At 46.5% G+C, this 21,474-nt stretch overlaps 1 protein-coding gene across 2 annotated transcripts in view; it reads right to left on the bottom strand.

Annotated features, from left to right (window-relative positions):
- Btbd9 (BTB (POZ) domain containing 9) overlaps positions 1-21,474 on the bottom strand; it is a 334,637-nt gene that overhangs the window by 11,593 nt on the left and 301,570 nt on the right. For both annotated transcript variants that reach the window (XM_013029650.1, XM_013029651.1), the window contains exon 10: positions 2,892-2,970. In XM_013029650.1, the coding sequence (XP_012885104.1) occupies positions 2,892-2,970 (79 nt within the window). The remainder of the gene's footprint in view (positions 1-2,891; positions 2,971-21,474) is intronic.

Here is a 21,474-nt window from a genome sequence, read left to right as displayed (position 1 = left end):
GGGGGGGGGGGGGAGCAGGAGAGGACACACGTACTGAAGGGACCGGCAAGGACAGGTGAGTGTGCTGAGGAGTTGAGACAAGTCTCCGGAATGTGGAGCCAGAAGTGGAGGAGTCCTGAGGAGGCAGGCGGAGTAAACACAGCTAAAAAGTACATGCACTCATTGCTATGGTGATCACAAAAGAAGATGAGACACGGATGCCAGTGGCAGCCGAGCACTTCCCAGAGGAGAGGGAAGGGCTGCGGGAGGAAATCAGAAGCGTGCAAAAACAGGTCACTAAAAAACTGGACTCTCCACGGACTTCGGGGCTGCTGCCACCTGAGAACACGGGTGGATGCTGTGCTGCTTGGACGGACGGGAGGGCCTGACAGCAGGGTACCTCCGCCTCCAGAGCCGGGGGGTGGGGGGAGAAAACCTCTCCCGGGTTACGTACCCCAGGACAACCACCAGAGAGACCTGCAGTGCAGTGAGGACAGGAGGGGGACACACACCCATCCTCCAGAGTGTGCTCCACCTTGAGAAAGAGATGCTCCGAGTCTCCCTTCTGATGGATGGCACAGCTCTGGCTCCCGTGGGGCTGAGAGTGGGTTGTGCTGGGTGCCTCACCCCCAGCCTCCTTCCCCAGGTCAGGCCCCACAACGCAAGGAATGGCCTCCTGCCTGGGCCACCCCACTTCTCTGTAGGGCTGTCACCAGAAATACCGCTCCACTAAGATGCCCTCCTTCCCTCCCACCCCGGCACTTGAACTGTTAGAATTCTAAGACAGGTGACACTGCTTCATCCAACTGATATCCCAGACCAACATGCTGCTTAAAGAGAACCTCTCTTAGAGACTGTCACACTGTGGGTGCCAGGCAAACGCAAGCTTTTGTCTTTCCTGTGCATCCTGAGGATGACAGTTCATGCATCTTGCCTGACGGTCCTGTTCATCATGTAGTTTATGATTGCAGATGTTTTTCAGTTGACAGTGCTACATTGAGACTTTATTTTGCTAATCACAAATGGAGTCAGTAAGGCAGCAGATCACATTACTCATCAGCCAAATGAGACAGATCACGAATTAAGAAGTGAGCTACCAGCAAGGTCACTGGCTGGTCCAGTCTGTACTCAGATGGCTGGTAGCCCTACTTCTGCACAGGTATTTTGGAGAAAATTGTCATGAAGAGAGATTTTTCATGATAACTTTGGAGTTTTATAATGGAAAGCTACTCTTCACCAAGGAAAAGTTCAAAATACCACATCTAAGAATCTTTTTCCTTTCTTTTTTGGTTATGAGATGGTGGGCTGGATTCAGTGTATGCCTGGAAGGGACCCTGATCAGACAGGAGGTTCTGTCTGCCGTGACCCGAGATTCCTTCTGTTGTAATAAGTAATTTCAGAACTGGCGTTCTGAGGGGAGCTGCATTGTAATAAAAGGACTACAAATAGAAAATATGTAATTTGAGTTCAATGTTATTTATAAAGATGTTTCAATTTTTTCATATTTAGTAAGTGAACACATAATTAACACAGCTTAAGTGGTAAGTAAAATTTCAGTTTATTGGGAATTTTTTTTGTGGTGCTGGTACTTGAACTTAGGGCATGAACACTATCCCTTAGCTTTCCTTTTTTTTCTGTTCAAGGCTGGCATTCTGCCACTTGAGCCACAGCCCCACCACCAAGTTTTGGAACTATTATGGGTTAGGGATAGAATATTAAAATGCAGGTTTACATTTACTTTTGTTATAACACACACACACAAAGCGCTTCTATGACCTGATTTTTAGAATTCTTGAATTTTTGTTTTAAAAACACAGAAACTATTTGTTATTGTAACTTTGAGGTCTTTTGAAATAGCCCTGTTTATTCTGAGGGGGTAGAAGAAAACACTCAGTTTCTGTTTGTTTGTTCACACGATCCTCTCGGGAAGAAACACACTGTGGGTGTGGATCATTTTGATTCTAAATAAGTAAAAAGGCAAAATGAATCTGAATTGTCATATTTTTTAAAGTGCTAGATGCACCTTGACTGCCCTGGGAGAATTCTCACTCCACGTATGAGTAGGGCACTGCATGCTGTGTTCTGAGAGCATTAGAATGCTTTCTCCCTCCACAGCTGCTTGGGCCCTGTTTAATCTGCAAGCCCTCTGGCAGGGGTGGTCTTCGGGCCAGTGCTGCAGACATTGTCCAGGGCCCTATCTTGGGACTGGCATTCAGGACTCATACCACACTCTGCTGGTGCCCAGGGAGCAGAAGACGGATAGCCAGTACTGAGAAGGACAGAAAGGGTTTCCTTATAGAACACAATGCAAGGAGAAAAACATCTGAGCCACAGAGCATTAAGCCCCAAGCACAGGGCCCCAGCTGAGCATCCTGGTGGACCACCCATGAAGCCAGCCTGGGAGAACTGAGAAAGACTATGGAAAGGGGAAACTGCAGGTTCACAGCTGCTTTCTGGCTTCTCATTTACCTCTTGAATTTCTCCTTGTCTTTTATGTGTTTTCTCTACAGAGAGGCCCCTCAGAGGTGTACACTGCATGGGAATGATGACATACAAGCAAGAGAGGGACAAGCAAAGCAAGCCAACAGCACAGCCTCCAGCTAGACACCACACTCAGAGGGCCAAGGACTATGAGGTTTGGGCCAGGGTGTTGGACCTTTCAAGGTCTTGGTGGTGGCTGATCTGGCGGAGGCTGGAGGAAACCAAAGCACTACATGTTTGCTTTCATCTGCTGGTAGGGAGTATCTATACACGGTAATGATGGCCCCATGGGGCGGGAGCAGGGCTTCCTCTGCACAGAGCTGTGGCAACAACAGCCATTAGCAGGCAGAGAAAACCATTCCACTTAACTCAGATTAGATGTTTACCTGGCCCTCACAAATATCACAGCATTCTCCAAAAGAGAGCCTTACCTCATTCGCTGTGTTGTGTGTTCCAACAATGCGGATGAAGGAGGCAGGCTGTCTTTCAAAAGTGACCGACTGCCAGGACCTGTGAGAGGAAACACAACCATTAGCCTGGTTAGACAGTGCAGCTAACTCTGGAATGGTGTCCACTCCTCCCGTGTGGCAGGAGGGGCTGGGCAGGGCCCCTCTAAGGTGGAGATGGAGGAGGAGGTGGTACACAGCGTCCCCTGGGAGTCTGCCATCGTGTGAAGAAGGCACCCTACTGTCTGCAGATGTGACTTAGGGTTCTTAGCAAGTGACGTGGCAAGAATGTGGGTGTGGGTAGGTGGAAATGTAATGGAGGTGGGCAGGAATGTGAAACATGCATCCCTTATCTGTACCAGGAGACATGGCACAGGATGGGGCTGGATCCACTTCAAAGGGCAAGTCCCACACCTAGGCCCACAGCAGTGGAGTCACTCGCTGCCAGTCAGAGATGGCACCTAGGCAGGCAAATGCTCCACAATCCTCCCCCTTTCCTGCTTCCAAATGCAGCCCATGTAGCCTGCTCTCAGGACTGGCCCATCTATGTTCTCTAGTGCAACCCCAATATTTTAAGGGCAATGCTATACCTATCAACTTGGGTGGAAACCAGCCACACAGGCCTGGAACAAACGCTGAAGGGAGGGGATCATCAGCTCATCAGAATGCACCAGAGGAGTGCAGGACACCCACCACTGTAAACTCCAATAATATTTTCTGTAATAAATGTGAGGAGTTCACAGTAGTTGCCATCCCTCCTCCGCTCACACAGTGGAAATGCCAGCTGCTGCGAAGCTGTTTCCTGTAATTGTCTAATTACCAAGTAATGCTAGCAAAGAAAATATATGTATTTGCAGTTTGTTTTTCCCCCTTTGGCTTCAGGTGCTCCATTCTCTCTCTCTCTCTCTCTTTCTCTCTCTCTCTCTCTCTCCCCCCACTCCTCTCTTTCTCTCTCCAAACCTCCCACTGAGATTGATTCACTGCTGCCTGGACACTAGTCCTCTTAAGGTCATTAAAAAGTCATTACCATCCTGTGTACAAAGGCTGTGCCTCTGAAAGCAGTTTTCTGAAAACAGAGTAAGAAAAATCACTCTCTGGGTAAGAATGTTATCTTCATATGGAGGCGAGGCTGCCTGACCATTGGAGCTTGAGCTCTTGCCTTGTTTCCTTGTGGGGACCCTGGTCCTCAGCTCCCCGGCTCTCTCCAGCAGCCTGCAGACAGGAGGCAGACTGTAGGCAGGGAAGGCCTGCAGGCTGTGGGGCTTCCACTGGCTCCGTGGTCCCTCCTGACCTAAGCCTCATTCTTGCAACAGGTGAGGGGGGAGGGAAAGAGAATCACTGTGCCCCATCTCCGTCTCTAAAGGAAGCTGCAGTACACACGCCAAAGCTGGTCTGCTACCTGCTTCTCAGAAAAACAGAAGTAGGATGAATGACAACGGCCTGTCACAACTGCTGGGCTTGAGTCAAGAGTTTCACAGAAAAGATGGGGTGGGAGGGAGGGTAGAAGAGAGGCTGCAGAACCACGCCTTTTTTTTTTTTTTTTTGCCTCAGCTTTCTAAACCAGTGGTGCAGGTACAGGGGGAGACTGCGCATGGAAGTTCTCGGTCCTTGTGGCTTGCATGGCTCTGAACTTGCAGCATGTGCCCGGCCCTTCCTCCTCAGGACAGGAAGTGAGGCCTGATTTGGTGTCCTAGGCAGATGGGCCTCATTGTCCACCTCCACAAATGTCCTGTCACTACCCCCGCCCCCCCTCCACTCTCTCGAAACCAGGCTTCCACCTGGCCTTAGGGCTCTGGGCAGGGTGGCAGCCTGAGCAGGAGGGAGCGGTCTGTGAGTAATAAGATCAGAAGGTCTCAATTTAATACCAATCCTCCATTACATTGCATTAGTATCTAATCACATTAGAGTTCATTTGCACTAACACAGCCTGAGAGTTGAATATATGATTTCATTTTCAGCAGAACTAGATACCAATCCTAAGAGCAGAGTATCAGCAGGAAGAAAGGCTGGGTAAGATGAGGTAATGAGCACTTCTCCTTCCCCAGCTACCAAATCCATTTCCCCCCAACTTCTTTGAAATAACCATCTGCTGCTCAACGTAGAAATGACAAACTGGCTCTGGATGGACATCACCACACCAAGCCACACTTGCATTCTCTGGGCAACCTCAAAAAGAGGGCACTTTCTCTAAGATTTCACGGGGCAGGAGCCTCCCACCGCGCAGCACATGAGGGCACGGCCACTGTCGCAACGCTTTGGTGACAGACGACTTGCCAGGTCTCCTCTTCAGTAGCACATCTTCCATCTTAGAGGAGAGACAAGAGCCTCTGGAATGCAGCAACCACTCAGTTCAGAGCCAGGTCCTGGGGAGGAGTCTACACAGTAGCAAAATCCATGTAGTCTTTGAAAGTTTGCCATGAACAAGAAAACTCCACATGGGACTATAGTCCAATCCTCATCGGCTCTATAGCAGACAAAATACAGCCCTTTTCTTACTTGTCAGGGCTTCAAGAATGAAGTCTCAATTACAGCCAATTGTAAATATATGCATCACATGCATATGGAGAGAGAGAGCGAGAGAGAGAGAGAGAGAGAGAGAGAGAGAACTAGTCTAGAGAATTGGCAAATAGTGATTAAGATTTTAACTTTGTTAGGGAGTGGGGATGGGGATGGAGGTAGAAAAGAGAAACAGACTGCTGGGGGAGTAGGTAGGTACTAGTAGGAGGGGATCAACCTAACCAGGAGTATAAAGGAGGCTGATTACTGTCAAACAGACCATTTGCAACTAGGTAAATGGAACCTGTTGAAATTGTTTTGGGAAGGGGGAAGAGGGACAGGAAGAGTGATAGAGAGTGAAATTGATTGGTACACATTGTCTTTTTTTTTTTTTTTTTGGTCCAGTCTTGGGGCCTGAAATCTGGGCCTGGGCGCTGTCCCTCAGCTCTTCAGCTCAAGGCGAGTGCTCTACCACTAGAGCCACAGCGCCACTTCCGGCCTTTTTTTTTCTGCTTATGTGGTGCTGAGGAATCAAACCCAGGGCCTCATGCATGCAAGGTAAGCACTCTACCACTGAGCCACCTTCCCAGCCCACACATTGTAAACATGTATAGAAATATGACAATTAAATCCCACTCTGTAAAACCAATGTAAGCTAATTTTAAAAAATCTTAAAACAGGAGCTGGGAAGGTGGCTCAGTGGTAGAGCGCTTGCCTTGCATGCATGAGGCCCTGGGTTCGATTCCTCAGCACCACATAAGCAAAAAGAAAAAAAAAGCCGGAAGTGGCGCTGTGGCTCAAGTGGTAGAGTGCTAGCCTTGAGCTGAAGAGCTGAGGGACAGCACCCAGGCCCAGAGTTCAGGCCCCACAACCGGACCCAAAAAAAAAATCTTAAAACAGAAGAAAATATTTTAGCTTTGAAGATTGGGGGTGTGGCTTTGTTGCAGAGTGCTTGCCTAGCATATGTAGGCCATGAATTTGATCCACTGGGGGCAGGGAATACTTTAGCTTTGGATGGAAGAATTTCAGGAATTATTGACTTTAGTTTTGTACTTTCCTGTACTGTTTCAATTTAGTATAGTGTATATGCATACATCTATAAATTCCAGTGATCAACCACAGACCATATAACAGGAAGCTACAGAGACACCATCACTGTAGTGTCACAAAAAATACTCGGGTTCAGAGGATGACAGGGGAGTGGGAACCCCAGACAATCTCCAGCTTTCATGGTCTAGGGCAGAGTGGCATGTGGTTGACAATTAGGTCTGGTGCCAGGTTGTCTGGGTGTGATTCTCAGTCTGAACTTGGAATGGTTGCTTAACCTCCATGGGCCTCAGCCTCATCTATAAAATGACAATTATCTGAAATACTTTGTGAAGATTAAGCACATTACCAAATGTAAAACACCTAGAAGAATGTGGGTAGGTCTACTGAGCACTAGAAAAACAATGAATGAACTGGGAAGACATGCTGCTTCCCTGGGCCTCATCAAGTTGGATGGGAAAGGGGGTATGACCCAGTGACTGACTCCCAGCAGTACCCAAGTCTCTGAGGCAGCTGCGCAGCTGGGCTCTGTGTTAGAATTAGACAGGTATTGGCTGAATGCTTCCTTGGGCTTGGCAGGTGCTGGGTGTTATGAGGGAATCCCTGCAAAGTGTAACCTGGCCCTTAAGTTCCTCATGCCACCAGGGAGGTCAGCCGTCCCTCCACAAACTAATTAGAGAACAATCAAATGGTACAGTGGTCCCAACTTATAGATTGCCGCTGTTCCAAAACTTCCCTCCTAACCAGCTGCGTGATGCCTGGAAGCAATTTCTCCAAAGAAAGCTATAAATTTTGATGGGATTCCTAGGCCCATCCACAAAACTCAATCCAGCTCATAATGAGGCTGAAAAACTACATATATGAAGCTTAAAAAAAGGGAAAAAAATGATGTTTCTATAGCAGCAATTAAACAAACCAGAAAAACAAGATTTAAAACCACCTAAGCCGTTCGAAGAATAAGGATTGAATACTGCTGAGAAGTAAAAATCATGGCTGTAAGCTACAAACCCTGGGGATCTGTCAATAGGAGAGTGTCAGCCCAAAGGCCTGTCCCCAGCAGACCATTGTGTGGTTTGCAGCCATCATCGACCTCATTAGGCTCTGGGCAGCTAGGGTCAGTCTCATGTCAGAGGTGAAGAGGCTCAGGCAGAGTAGAGGTGAGTCATTTGTGTGATGTCCCACAACAGCCAGGTGGAGAGTCAACAACAAGAGTTAGACTTCATGACTAGTAGTTCTAAAAAGAGCGCAACGGGAAACTTTCAAGTAACTTCCAGAGCTGGGTGCTTGTGGCTCATATCTTAATCCTAGTTACTCAGGGGGCTGACATCTGAGGTTTGTGGTTTGAAAATCTGTAAGACTCTCACCTCCAATTAACTGCCAGGGAAAACAACAACAACAAAACCCAACTGGTAGAGCACTAGCCTTGAGTGAAAAAGCTCAAGGGACAATGGCAGGGTTCAAGCCTCACTAGTGGCACAAAAACAAAGCAAAACAAAACCAACAAAAAAATCAACTTCCAGTGTGGGGCACTGGCTGGTCACAGTTCCTCTAGGTCTTATTTCCTGGGTCCCAGAGTATTCCTGACAGCTCACTGTGTGTGCGGCATGACTCCAGGGTTGAGGGGTGTGTGTGTGTGTGTGTGTGTGTGTGTGTGTGTGTTTGTGTGTGTGTGTGCACGTATGTGTGTGTGTATGCATCACAAGCTGGTCACAGGGAAGTATCCTCTGCTCAGGGTTGTGAGGAGAAGACTAGGAAGGTGAGTGCACAGAAACAGATGGCAGTACTGATATGGTACCCAGGGCCTCACACTGCCCTGAGCTATACCCCAGCCCTGGTAGAATATCTTTAATCCTTACATTTGCTGAACTTGAGAGGCCCAACAGACACTCCCCACACAGGTAATAACAGAGACAGATCCAAACCCAGAAGGTGTCCTAAAAACCAAGGCAAGGCCAGCACACAATATGCAATTGCATAAACAAAACTAGACGTTATTCATGAAAAAGATCAAGCTTACTGAGTAGTGCTAAATATCCTGGAAATATATGTGCTAATATATGTGGTGGTTGTGTCAGGAGAAGGCGAGGAAAGGGACTGCTGGAAACAGACTCAATGTTCACAGCAATATTTAACTTCTTTGATTAAGGTGAAAAAAAAACTATGAAATATATGTGAGAGATACTAACCACAGTCAGTTCTGGGGGATGAGAATGTAAGTGAATGTTATATTACTTTTTATTCTTTGATTATTTTAAATAGCTTCTGAAATACATAAAACGGGAACAAAGAATCCAAACCTTGTGTGCATGTGAGGCAGGACTTGCTAGAGGTAGAATGAACTCAACTGCAAATGTGAAACTTTGGGGAGGCAGCGGCTGGTGGTGGGATCTGCAGCCTGAGGACATCTGCGTCCTTGTTCAAAGGACCAAGATAGCCATGTGTTCCGCAGGGCACGGCCTGGGCTGCGGAGGATACCCCACAAGCCCAAGGTGACAGGAGAAGGGGGCTTGCAGAGCTCTGTGGAGAGCAGTTCTCCAGCCTAAGCCAGGTACTGTCCTGTTTTACAAATCCCATGCCAAGGGTATCTAGTGTTCTCAGATTCATACGTACATTATCACAGGGTGAAGATGCCAGAGCCTTCTATACAAGATTTTATAACTGTGAGGAGGTGTAGCAAAAGAAAATATTTGTCCAAGGCCAGTTAAATGTGCCAGTGAATCTGTGGCTTAATCTTTATTTTCTTTACTTTTATTTTTTGTGTTCTGGTAGTGGGGCTCAAACTCAGGGCCCACGTACTGTCCCTGAGCTTTTTGGCTCAAGGCTAGGACTCCACCACTTGAGCCATAGCTCCACTTCTAGCTTCTTAATGGCTAATTGGAGACAAGTATCTCATGGGCTTTCCTGCCTAGGCTGTCTTCAAACTAGGATCCTCAGATCTCAAGCTCCTGAGTAGTTACGATTAAAGGTATGAGCCATGGAACCTCATGGCTTAATCTTTAAATCTTTCTCCCTCCACTAAAAGGGCAATAAGGAAATTTAACATATGTCCACACCAACCGTATGTGTTATATACCACACCACACACAGACGCAGACCTCACACTGCACAGTGGAGTCCCAGCCAGCCAGGTGGGTAGGGGTGTGCAGGGGGCTGAGGCAGGAGGACCAGCTGAGAACAGGATGCCAGTGTCTCCAGTGTCCAATCCCCCCCCCCTTCCTGCTACTCTTTACTTGGCAGGGTCACTCTGGAGACCATGTCCAAAGAAGTCTGTACTTGTAGATAGCAGGCACAAAGGAGATGGGTCCTGTGGTGGCTGGGTACTGATAGATGGTGAGGAAGTGGATATCCTTCCCTGGCTTTTAGGCTATGATCTGGGCTTAGCTGGAGGGCAAGAGATTGGAGGAAATACCCAGAATTACTCACTTGCCTTCTTTCTCTTTGTCCCTCCTTCCTTTCAGTCCTGAATATTTATCAAGCTTACTAGAAACAGGCCCTGGGGACAGGCCAAAGAAGAGTTCTTGCCTTCAAGGAGCTTACAGTAGGAGGGAGATAGAGGTAAAGATACTGCATGGTTCAAAACAACTGTGTGAGCAGCCTCAGAGGACTCAGTCAGTGAAGCAGCAGCTGAGCCATGACCTTGGGGGATGGAGATGGCCACACGCAGCTCAGAGCACTCCGGTGAGAGGTCAGAGGGCAGGCGGCTCTGACTGATGGCAGGGGTCTCCCCGTGACCCACTCAGCCACAGCCTGCCAACCGCCAGTTGAGGCTCTCAAACCCATCAGTGGACAAAGGGTTGCCAGCCAGTCCTCTCACTGTCTAATGTTTAAAGGGGAACGGCACATCAAGGGTCACCAAGGAAAGACTAACATAAAAGATAAAGACAGAAAGCAAATAGAAAAAAAAACAACAACAACCTCAGAGGGTATAGACACAATTCAATAAGCAGAATAAAACTTCAGAAAAAGAAATCTACTCTACCCTCAGAGATATAAAAGAAAATACCATTATACATTTGAAATAATAAAATGAGATGAAAAAGAAACATTTGGAAAATAAGAAAATGCTCTTGAAAATTGTAATTATGAGATGAATAATTCAACAAAAAGGTTAAAAAACTTAAGTGGAGGAAATTTCCCCAGAATGTCAAACATGACAAAGGGAAAAAACAGAATGAGAGAGTCAGAGTAAAGGATCCTTTCTCCAATCAGCACCTGTTTCAATGAAAGAGCAGGGAAAGCACAATTAACAGGGAAGGATGCACAAGGAAGTTTCCAGAGGTCTGCACGGTACAGAAGCTGCCAAGCAGCCTCCACAGTGAATGGGAGCAATCTACACTGCAGCAAAACACGCTGCAGCTTGGAGACTTCAGAGGACAGCAAGTGCTTCTGAAGGGGCCCCGAAAGCAGGTCAAAAGCAGATCACATTCACGTGGGAGTTTTCAAAAGCGACACCCGGAGTTGGAAGATAAAGGAGAACTTCCTTCTAAATGCTGAGGGTAAAATTAGTCCCAGGCAAACCACAGTCAAGTGTGAGACAGAACGAAGACACTTTCAGTCATAAATCTCAAACTTCACCTCCAATGCAGATGTAGAAAAATACCAGAAAAAGTGTTCCACCAGAACAAAGAACTACATGAAGCTACGGAAAAGTTATGGGTCTAGAAACAAGGATTCCACACAGAACAGGCAGGGAGGATGAGATGGGAGGTCCTGGGATGAGCACTGTGCCACAGGACCAGGGTCTCTACTGACTGGGAAGGCAGGTAGTTGCTAGGGGAGAAGGTAAGCTGAAGGGATGGTGTCCAGGCCCGGGGTTCAAGCCCAACGTCCACCAACAACAAAAAAGATTGAAAAAAGATGATAATAGATTACTACATGGTTCTTCTCTGAATAACAGTTACACAGTATGTTAATGCAACACTGATTTTGATGCAAAGAAAAGTAATGGTCAAACTAAACCGAGGTATACTTGTTGGTGTAATGGTAACAAACCATTTGAAAGGATACTTTCAAAGCAGGAAGACAAAAAAGTAAATGTTTGTATTGGAATTAAGAAATGGCAAAGATAGGCGCCAGTGGCTCAAGCCTATAATCTTAACTTCTCAGGAGGCTGAGATCTAAGGACTGTAGTTCCAAACCAGCCTGGGGCAGGAAAGCCCATGACCCACCAGAAAACTGCAAGTGGAGCTGTGGCTCAAAGTGGTAGAATGCTAGCCTTGAGCAAAAGAGCCCAGACCCCACAACTGCCCCTCTCCAAAATAGAAAAAGCATACTGAGAAATTCATGTCCAGCTATGGTGATGCCCACTTGTAATCCCAGCTACACAAGAGGAGTAGGTAGGAAGATTGTGGTCTGATGCCTGTCCTGGCCAAAATGTGAGTTTCTATTTGAAAAATAACTAAAGCAAGAAAAATAAAGGCTGGAGTGGCTCAGAAGGAGGAAGGCCTACTTAGCAAAACAAAAACAAAAACCAAAAACAGGATGAAACCATAGCTTAGAAATATAAATTTACACATAAGAAGAAAGGTCAGAAATGAAGAGATGAGCACATCTGCCCGTGAGCACTGAACAAGTGGGTGAGTGCACAGACACTTGGGACACGCTGTGAGAGGAAGTGTGAACTGAGCACTCCTGATAGTCAGTTTTAGTGACCCCTTGAGCTTGTGCCCGACACTGCTCCAGCTGTGAGAGTAGAATGGTAGGAGAACAGAAACAACCTAAATGCTCATCGCTGAGAACTGGTTACACAAATGATGGCTCATCTCTGCTGTCTCCATGGAGACAGAGGGGAAACTCAAGAGATCGCCAAGGTACATGAAAATTTGTATAAGAAAAAATCATGAAGAAGACACACATTTGTTTTAAACTATCTCTGGAGAAAGATGTTGAGAAAGACATGTTATTGTCTTTGGGTTTTTATTTGGAAGCTATATTAAATTAAAACTGTCTTTTCAAATTATTAAAGTTTTCTAAATCAGGAAAAAGGAAATAGGAGTACAACTTGGGAGGGGAAGGTGGAGCAGGATACTCACTTTTTCTTGTAAGTCCTGGGGTTCAACACAAACGGTGTATTATGTACATCTATAAATTTGATAAAAATTTTTGAAGATTTTTTTTTAAAAAAAGCAAACCCATCCAAGACATGGAATGAAGCCTATGGCAAAGAGAGATGCAAAGGCTAGAAGGCGGACATCAGCCTGGGGAAAGATTGCTCAAAGGGGAAGAAATAATAAAGGCTGTCCCTGTCAGCTGAGCTTCTAGCAGTGACTGCAGTGGCCTCTCTGTGTCAGGGGCACTGAGAAGAGATGTATGTTAGAGGGCGAGTATCATGGAGCCTTGCCGGAGGACACCCGTGACCGTTCTTTCTGAGTGCGCCTCTCACAATGACCTCACAGCAACCTGCTGGTCTCCATGCATGCTGTCTGGCTTATTGTTGTGAGGGGCCAAGAACTACATTCATCTCTTTAATCAAATCTATGGATGACCTAGGGACTGGTGATCAGAGGAAGAGAGCATTTTCCATGATGCTAAGTGAGGCCGGGATTGTTGTATAATCCAGGCCTGCAGGTCTGTACTGCTGACTCCCTAGAGATAGCTAGAAAGGATGCCTGCTGTGTGGCACAGCCCCCCAGTCAGCACCTGGTCTCTCCTGGCCCTACAACTCCAGTATCGCCAAAGCCTGGTGGGGCAGACCGGGCTCTAGCTGGGACAGTTAACTGGATTTCATTGCTAGTTCATTGTATGAACTTTGTCCATTCTATTAGCATGCCTTCCATCTCAGGTCCTCAGCCCCTCCCACTTTACTTCCCAGAGGAGCACATACCTCTAGCCCCCCCAGCTACATCCATGGAACACCCTCCACCCAAACCCAAACTCCACCCTGCCCTTCACAAAGACTCTCCTAGGTTCCCACCACCTTCTCTGGGATGGGTCTGCATTCCCCTCTGCTCAGACCTAGCTGTGTGTGCAGAGTACCTCCTGCTTCTAGCCCTGATGATGTAAGGATGCCCCTGAATAGGGACAGGGGCCAGATAGCTCCCTCTCCTGTGAGGGAGATGGCTTTGTCAGCCCCTCTGATAAACCTCCTTCTCCTGTACGTGACTGTGCCCACGTAGTCTTCCTGTATGGGTGGCTTTCACATTCAACCACTATTTATTGAGAAGCCCCTGTGTGCTATGCTCAGGCAAGATGGCACCAAGTTTGTATATTCTGATTGTAGCCCTGAAGTAGCAGGAAAATTGTGGATCAGGAGCTAAGATCAAAGTTGACCACGGGAAGCTCATAGACACAGTTTGCTAGTTTATTGATTATTTTTAAAGGCTGATTTAGCTCCCACTTCAAATTTTGGAGATTCTACTATAAAGTAGACATTTCTGGTTCCTCACAAGATCTGGCAGGCATGGTGTCTGCGCTCTGGCTTCTGGTGGCTTCTTCAATGACATCACTTATCCATCCAAGGAAGTGATCACGCTTCCACCTCAGCCTTAGAAAGAACTCAGTCAGGGTTCAAATGGAATGATTTGAAATTTAATTCTTGTCCAAGAAGCTCACTAGCTTCAAAATTCTTTGGAAATATAGCACCAAAGCAAATTAGGTTTCATTATTTAAAAAAAAAAATGAAGAGTTGGAGCAGTGGTGCACGCCTGTGGTAAGAGCTACTTAGGAGGTAGTGATGAGTCAATTACAATTTGAGGCTAACCTAGGCAAAAGTCCTCAAGACTCCATCTGTGCCTGTCACCTGTTACACAGGAGGCATAAATAGAAGGGCCAAGCTCCAGACTGGCCCTGGACCAAAGAGTAAGATCCTATCGGAAAAATAACTGAAGCGAAAACGGACTAAAAGTGTGGCTCAGGACACCAGCCCAGCAATTATTAGGCCAAGATTTAAGGAGAAAAAAGAAGAAATTAAGTACATCTATCTCCTTACAGAGGTCTCTTCTTGGCCTCAAGACAGGAACAATAAAGCTGGGGAAAGGACTAGCTATATCGTCTTAGTCCCTGTCGTGTCCTTGCTTCCTGGGCTGTGGTTAGCAGTCTGGCTCCAGACAGATGAGCAGTTCCCACCCTGGCTGCACATCAGGAGCACCTCCCCTCTCCCTACCTACTCTGGGTGTGGGCCCTGCTCCATCCTTTTCAACAACTTAGGCAGCCAGTGTGCAAGGGGCTCCGGTGGGTCCTGTGCCAGGTTGGGGAAGAGTGGCGTCTTCATTCCTAATCATGGTCCTCCACAGCCTCCCCTCTGGGATGCCTGGGTCTGGGTGGGCACTTGGTGCTCTGTCCTCTCTCTGGTAGATGCACTTGCATTTAATGCCCTAATAAAAGTTGGTCTTGGGTTTTACCTTCTCTGCTCAGAGGATCAACTTCTCTTTGAGAGGAGTTTCCTCTCAAAGAGAAGGTCAGGACCCAACTGCCAGCCCTTCATATGATCTAAGCTGATAGCTTCTAAAGCCTGTGGCAGCGACTGAAAGGTGTGTGCCCTGGGTCCTTCATGGAGTGTTTGAATGAGCCTGGGAGGGGGCTGTTTTCATACTCTACATCTCAGCCCCCACCCCAGCTCCTGCTCCCACTCTCTCTACCATATAGCCTTCCTTGATTCCCCTAAGGGGACACAGTAATTAATGATTAGCATTCCAAAGCTTGGCTTACATCCTGCTAGCCCGTCATATTTAATTACATTTTAACTATATTCGTCTTCGATAATAGCACGAACATAATTTAGATAATTATCTCTCTCTCTCTTTCTTATTCTCTGACTCTGTCTGTCTCACTTAGAGCTCCTTGCAACAAAAATCGCTTTCTCGGCTCAAACACATAAACAGACTGTGGGGCCGAGTGCTTTTCTCTTTCCTGTAGCCCCAGCTGTGCTAGAAGCAAAAATGGTTTGGAGGAAAGCAAACTCCTGTTTCTTCCTGTTTCTGGCTTCATGTCTGTGCACAACTGGTGGTGGTGGTGGTGGTGGTGTGTATCACCCAGAGGCAGAAACCTTTGTGTGGCACAGACACAGGAGAGGCCCAAGTCAATCAAGTTAGTGACTGTAAGACATGCTCTTGGTTTGGCATTTCTTTCTTACAAAGTTTAATGGTTTCCCCTCACAAATTTAAGCTCTGTTGATAACAGTCCCAAATGTCGGGAAGTCTTTAGAAGTGTTCTTTCTAATAGGGCTTCTGTAACAAGTGGATCTTATAATTAATGACTTTTACTCATGTCTATTATCTGCCTTCTCCAGGAGCCCATCAGGTACAAGTGAGAGAAAGACCAGAGACTTCCCCAAGGAAAGTGTGTCTTGAACACACTGCTGCACATGGTTACAAGTTGTTCCAGGGCCCCTCAAACGTCAAGGAGGCCACAGGACATCTGAGTCCCTGGCCTCAGCCAAAGAGGCTCCGGACTCCTCAGGAACCTTGGTTCTTTTTCTAGTGAAATTGGCAATATAGCTGAGCTGTTTGATAGTTTATATTGCAAAATTCAGACATCTAAGAAGATGCTGTGCAAATAAGAGGTTAAGAAATGAGTTCAAGTTAGGTGCCAGTGGCTCACACCTATAATCCTAGCTACTCAGGAGGCTGAGATTTGAGAACTGCAGTTCAAAGCCAGCCCAGGTAGAAAAGCTCATGAGACTTATCTTTTATTAACCACCAAGAAGCCAAAAGTAGAGGTATAGCTTAAATGTCAGAGTACCAACCTTGAGTGAAAAACTGAAAAAGTCAAGCTAGAGTGTGAAGCCATGAGTTACGCCCCAGTTCAGGCAAGTGAGCACCAGAAGCTATGATCCCTGAATCTTGTTCAAAGTTCAGGAGATGGAGTGTTGGAAAGAACCGAAACCGAGATATGTGGAGATGGAAGGCTGAAGACTTTTCACCCCAATTTCTCCAGGCTCTATATCCTTATAGTACTTTAAGGCCTCAATAAATATGGACTTTGTATAAAAAATTCACTTTGGCTCCACCTTGTCTGATACTGAAGGACTTATCCATTAGCTGGTAATCAGTTGCCTTGTTCACATAAAATTCTAGGTCCACAGAGGCAAGGTCCCCTGCAGAACACTACTAAGCAGACCCTGTACTGGCAAGGGAAGGGCAGGAAGAGGTGGGGCAGGAATGTGTGCGATTCAGATAAAGGGACTTGTCTAGAATTCGTGGCTGCCTCTGGAAAACACTCAGACCAGGTAGATAAGTACCCAGCACTGAGCTACATACCCAGCCTTTGGTTTTTTGAGACAAGGACTCAGTAGCCTAGGCTTGCTTTGATCAACTGATCATCCTGTCTGTTTCCTGAGTAGTGGGATTACAGGCATGCACAACACTTTCCAGTCCCTTATAACAAGTCTACCCCACTGTTGGCTGATGGACAGAAAGGAAACTAGCAATGTGTGGGTTTTCTAGTAAATGAGCAGTAATCTCTTGGGCCTGTAGAGAAATTAGAGCCCCCTCAGGGTGGTGACCAGGAGAGGCTGCAGGTCCTCCCTGCAGGAAAAGCAGAAGAGTCTGGGCAGAGCTCGCTGCAGGAGCTCTGCACCCATGGCAGAGGCTCTTTTGCAGTCAATGCAGCTGGGTGGAGTATGTCCATACCAAAGGGACATTGTGGATCTTGGCTTTCATATACTGAACTCTTTACAAAATGCATGGTTTACTTTAAGCTAAGCCTGTGCTCAAGCCAGGGAATCTGAAAAGCAGGCAGGATAGGGAACATGATCCTGTAGAGGTTCCAATAGCTTGATCTGCTCAGGCTGCTCAGTAGGTGCTAGGGGGCACTACTGCTTTTGACCTCTGAAATGCCTAGTTAGAGGCTGAAATTTTCCTGCAGTCTAGTAACAACTAGGAATGAAGTCTTTGCTGAACAGCAACCGCAAAGCCAGCAGCTTCAGCCATGTTTCTGCCAGGAGACATCTCTGGAGGCCTGTGAGGGGAGACAGTAGATTCAGTCTGCTGCTCCCAGAGGATTCCCTGTCCTCAGCAAACAATACTCAAGCAACGTACTGATTTACTGATGTAAGTGGTTCCTTTCAGCAAGGCAGCAAGCAAGAAGAGGCTGCTGTCTCCCTGAGCTCACGTCCTCCTCCTCCTCTTCCTCCCCAGCTCTGGTGACTGCCCCACACCTGGCTCTCCCCAGCCGTGCACTCCCTCCCAGACACACACTGGAGATGTGAGAACCAGGCATAGGCAGGAGCCAGTTTTCAAATGTTAAGATTTTGGCAATTTCATTTCCTAGTGTTTGAAATACCAAAGGGATTTAGAACACAATGAGAACTAAACCCTCTGAGTTTCAGGTTTTAAAATAAAGGGTTGCTTTTCTGGAAATTCATGCTAAAGGCCCATCCATGCTAAATAAAATCTGGCCCTGCCCCCAGAAACCCATCAGAGTGCACACAGAGGAGCAAGTGAGGGATCTTCTAGGACCATCAGATCAGAGTGCACACAGACGAGCAAGTGAGGGCCTTCTAGAAAGACCATCAGACTTTCTCACAATCAAAATGGATCAATTTCATACCTAAAAATTACACTACTCTCCTGCGGCATTCCAGAGCTGATGACATGTTGAAGCCGTTCCACACCTAACACCGGGGAGATATTCAGTAAAAAAATTTAAAAATAGACTCCTCCTCTCAGCCTGTAAGGGCCTGATATTTGCAGCTGAAGAGATTGAAAATCAGGGGCATTGGGGGAAGCTTAAAAAAATCTCCAGAGTCCACAAAAATGTTCCTTTATGATGAAAACGGTAGCTCTTAGCACTGAGCTGCCTAAGACTAGCCTGGAGCATTTTATTGGGATCTCTGACTAGAAGTTCTGTAATAAAAAGGTGACAGGTCTTTGAGGTAAGCTCCATAAAGGCCCTTTTCAGAATTTGCATTAAGTCCACATTTAACACAATTAATCCACTGCGTTCAATGAGAACAATCAAGACAGTGAATGACGTACAAAGCTGAAATGATGTTTGTGGCCTGAAAAAAAAAAAAAAAAGGTTGTGTGTGTGCGTGAGAACCACACCATCTCTGTGTGTGCCAAGTGAGCGCTCTCTCACTGAGCCTCCCCCACCCTCCATTTCTCTTTTTCAAACACTTCATTGAAAACAAAAAACCACTCCTCACCACCACTCAACTTGATGTCAATGACATTCTGGGTCCAGCATCTGTTTGCCTAGACACTCTTAAGACTTATGTACAATGTGTGCATTCCTGTAGGAATGCCCAACCTATTTGATTGTTAGTTATTGTTATTCTCTTACTGGGCCTGATTTATAAATTAAACTTTAGCATAGATATGTACAGAAAAAAAAGTTTATACAGGGGCTGGGAAGGTGACTCAGTGGTAGAGCGCTTGCCTTGCATGCATGAGGCCCTGGGTTCAATTTCTCAGCACCACATAAGCAAAAAGAAAAAAGCCAGAAGTGGCGCTGTGGCTCAAGTGGTAGAGTGCTAGCCTTGAGCTGAAGAGCTGAGGGACAGTACCCAGGCCGAATTCAGGCCCCACGACCAGACCCTCTTCCCCCCAAAAAAGATTTTACTTCTCGTGAGGAATTCTGATCTCTTTTTCAGGCTAGAAACCTCAGAGATTCCCTCTTTGTATTTTTGCAAACCTAGATTTGAGTGTGTGTGTGTGTGTGTGTGTGTGTGTGCGTATTTGTGTGCTTGTATGTATATCTAGGGTTAACACCTGCTTTGAATTTTAACTTTATTGATAGCCACAAGGTTAAGGCATCAAAAAAATTGCTTTACTACTACACAGAAAACAAACAGCGATGAGACATACAGGAAATATGGTTTCCTCTCAGGTTTCCTTTCAATCTACCCCTGGTTATTTGCCATGCTAGGCTCCTGCCCTGAGGGTTTTTAGAGTTGAAGGCAGATGCCAGGAAGTCAGATTGCATTCAACAAGGTTAAAAGTTATCCTTGGCACATGGAAATCTCCGGCAATAAAATACTGCAAGGATGTTGCTGAGCTAAATCGGCTTATTTTTCTGTATTATTTCTTGGAGAAGAAGGTTGCTGGGTGAAAGGGATGGGTGAGAAAAGTGACCAGTAACTCTTTCTGATTCTATTGTCAGGCTTTAAAATCAGATAGATCAGCTATTAATCTCAGAAAGCCAGCAGTGAGTGTGTGCAATAAATTTGTCATCATTTTATGAATAAGCTCTCGGTCATGAGGGCTTACTGTCTGGCAATTCACCTTTTCCATGATATTTTCTATCACTTGTATTTTGGAGCGGCTTAGAAAGAATATTATTTGTGTTCCTGGAGATCAGAACATAAAAAACCCTCAGAGTGATGGAGACATCCAGGCAGGCTTCGTGTCTGCCTCTGGGCTCGCTAAGCAAACAGTTTGCCAATGCTTGAGTACACAGCACCAGGGGACAGCAAGTACTCTTACAGGACCAGGAGAGCACTCAGCCCTCAAAGCTGCTAACGAAGGCCCTGTTAGCACTGGATGACGTTGCCCGTGCCCATTGGCTTTCTGTCAAAGATTGTCAAATACAGCTGTTGGTAATCACAGCTGGCAAGTGGTTTAGTCAATATTTTTGAAAAGTTCAACCAAGTGTGTGAAAGCACAAAGTAGATTTTTCTACGGTTGCTGGGTAGTGTACCCGGTGCCCCCTTTGTGTTGGCTCTGGGCCATGGGGATCACATGGCATCCGCTGGGCAGCCCTGCAGGCCTGCGGGTACAAGCTGCAGAGACGACGGAACTTCAGCAGTTCTATTACTCAACTGTGTTACTCTCCCACTAAGTCAGCAGAGCAATAGATCTGAAATTTTGAACTGAGGAGTCTTTAAACCAGATATCAACTAGAAAACAAACAGAAAACCAGAGAGAGGGACCCCACAGCAAAGGAAAATCCTTCATGCTAATAACTCTATTCCATCCTTGCCTGAATACATGGGCCCCAAGCAGGTGTCTGTCCTGTATTCCTAGTCTAGCTTTTCCCCTCAGTGAAGTGCCTTATATCTGTGACAGCATCTGAAGACTTGGTCATGGCAGAGAAATCCTCACTGCCCCACAAAGGCACCACTGAACAGTGAATTGTGCTGTCAGTACCTGAGGTAGGGGTTCCTCTGTGTGTGTGTGCGTGTGTGTGTGTTCAACTGTGACTGACTCCCGTCCACATCCTGATGCTATTCTAGTGGTCTCCAACTTGAGTGGTCCACATGGTCAGGGTGTGCTAACATACAAATGGCTGGCTCTATACTGAGAAGTATGTATGATTTGTGACCTGAAAATTTATTTTCTTTCTCTTTTTATGGTAAACTGCTTGTCAGTACATTTTACTTTCCATTATCCAGAATCTCTCAGTTTTCACTCATAGGTAGAGCCTTGATTTCACAGAAGGGGAAGAGGATGGTCACTGGAGGCCAGGGTCAGGACAGATTGTGTATCTTTAATTCATCCTCAGTGGTGATGAGGGCCTAGGTGCCACACACCTGGACAAAGACTGCTCTAATGTACAGAGAGAATAAATAATACCACACCTCCTGGGAAAAGGTAGCAAGTTGGACCATGTGCTACAAGGGTATTCTGGCTTGGTGGGGAGGCTCTCCTGTCTAGGGTCAGCAGGATGTGAGAAGCACTGTGGTAGAACAGGAGGTCCCTCAGACTAGGAGTCGTGATGCCTGAGTTTTGACCCAGGACTTACTCCTTGCTAGTTGCATTGCTTTGAATGAATTCCTCAATCTCTAGAGACTTTGCTGTTGACACCTGGAAAAGCCTCCCCTGTAGGTGGTTGAGAGGATGACACAGCAAGGCTGGGAGGCACACAGTAAGCTATCACATTGTTCTTGAGGATCATCCTGCCTTTGCGGGACCCAGTTGACTCTCTTACATGCTAACTCTGCCTGTGAACCTGACTGCAATCTTTCCCCTTCTAGGAATGGGGAATACAGCAGAAACTCAGCAGTTAGGTGAGCATGGACATGCATCCCTGCTTGGCAATTTGGTTCCTAAGCTCTACTTCTCATTTTTGGTGTTATAGTCCTGGTTGTGGTACTTATTCTATACTGAAGTCTATGCCTAGCCCCAGGATCAGCAAATTATTATTA

This window comes from Dipodomys ordii, unplaced genomic scaffold (genome assembly GCF_000151885.1).
Source record: "Dipodomys ordii isolate 6190 unplaced genomic scaffold, Dord_2.0 Scaffold120, whole genome shotgun sequence".
Lineage (NCBI taxonomy): Eukaryota > Metazoa > Chordata > Mammalia > Rodentia > Heteromyidae > Dipodomys > Dipodomys ordii.
The sequence above is the reverse complement of the archived record's forward strand: the minus strand, read 5'-3'. Positions and strand labels throughout refer to the sequence as shown.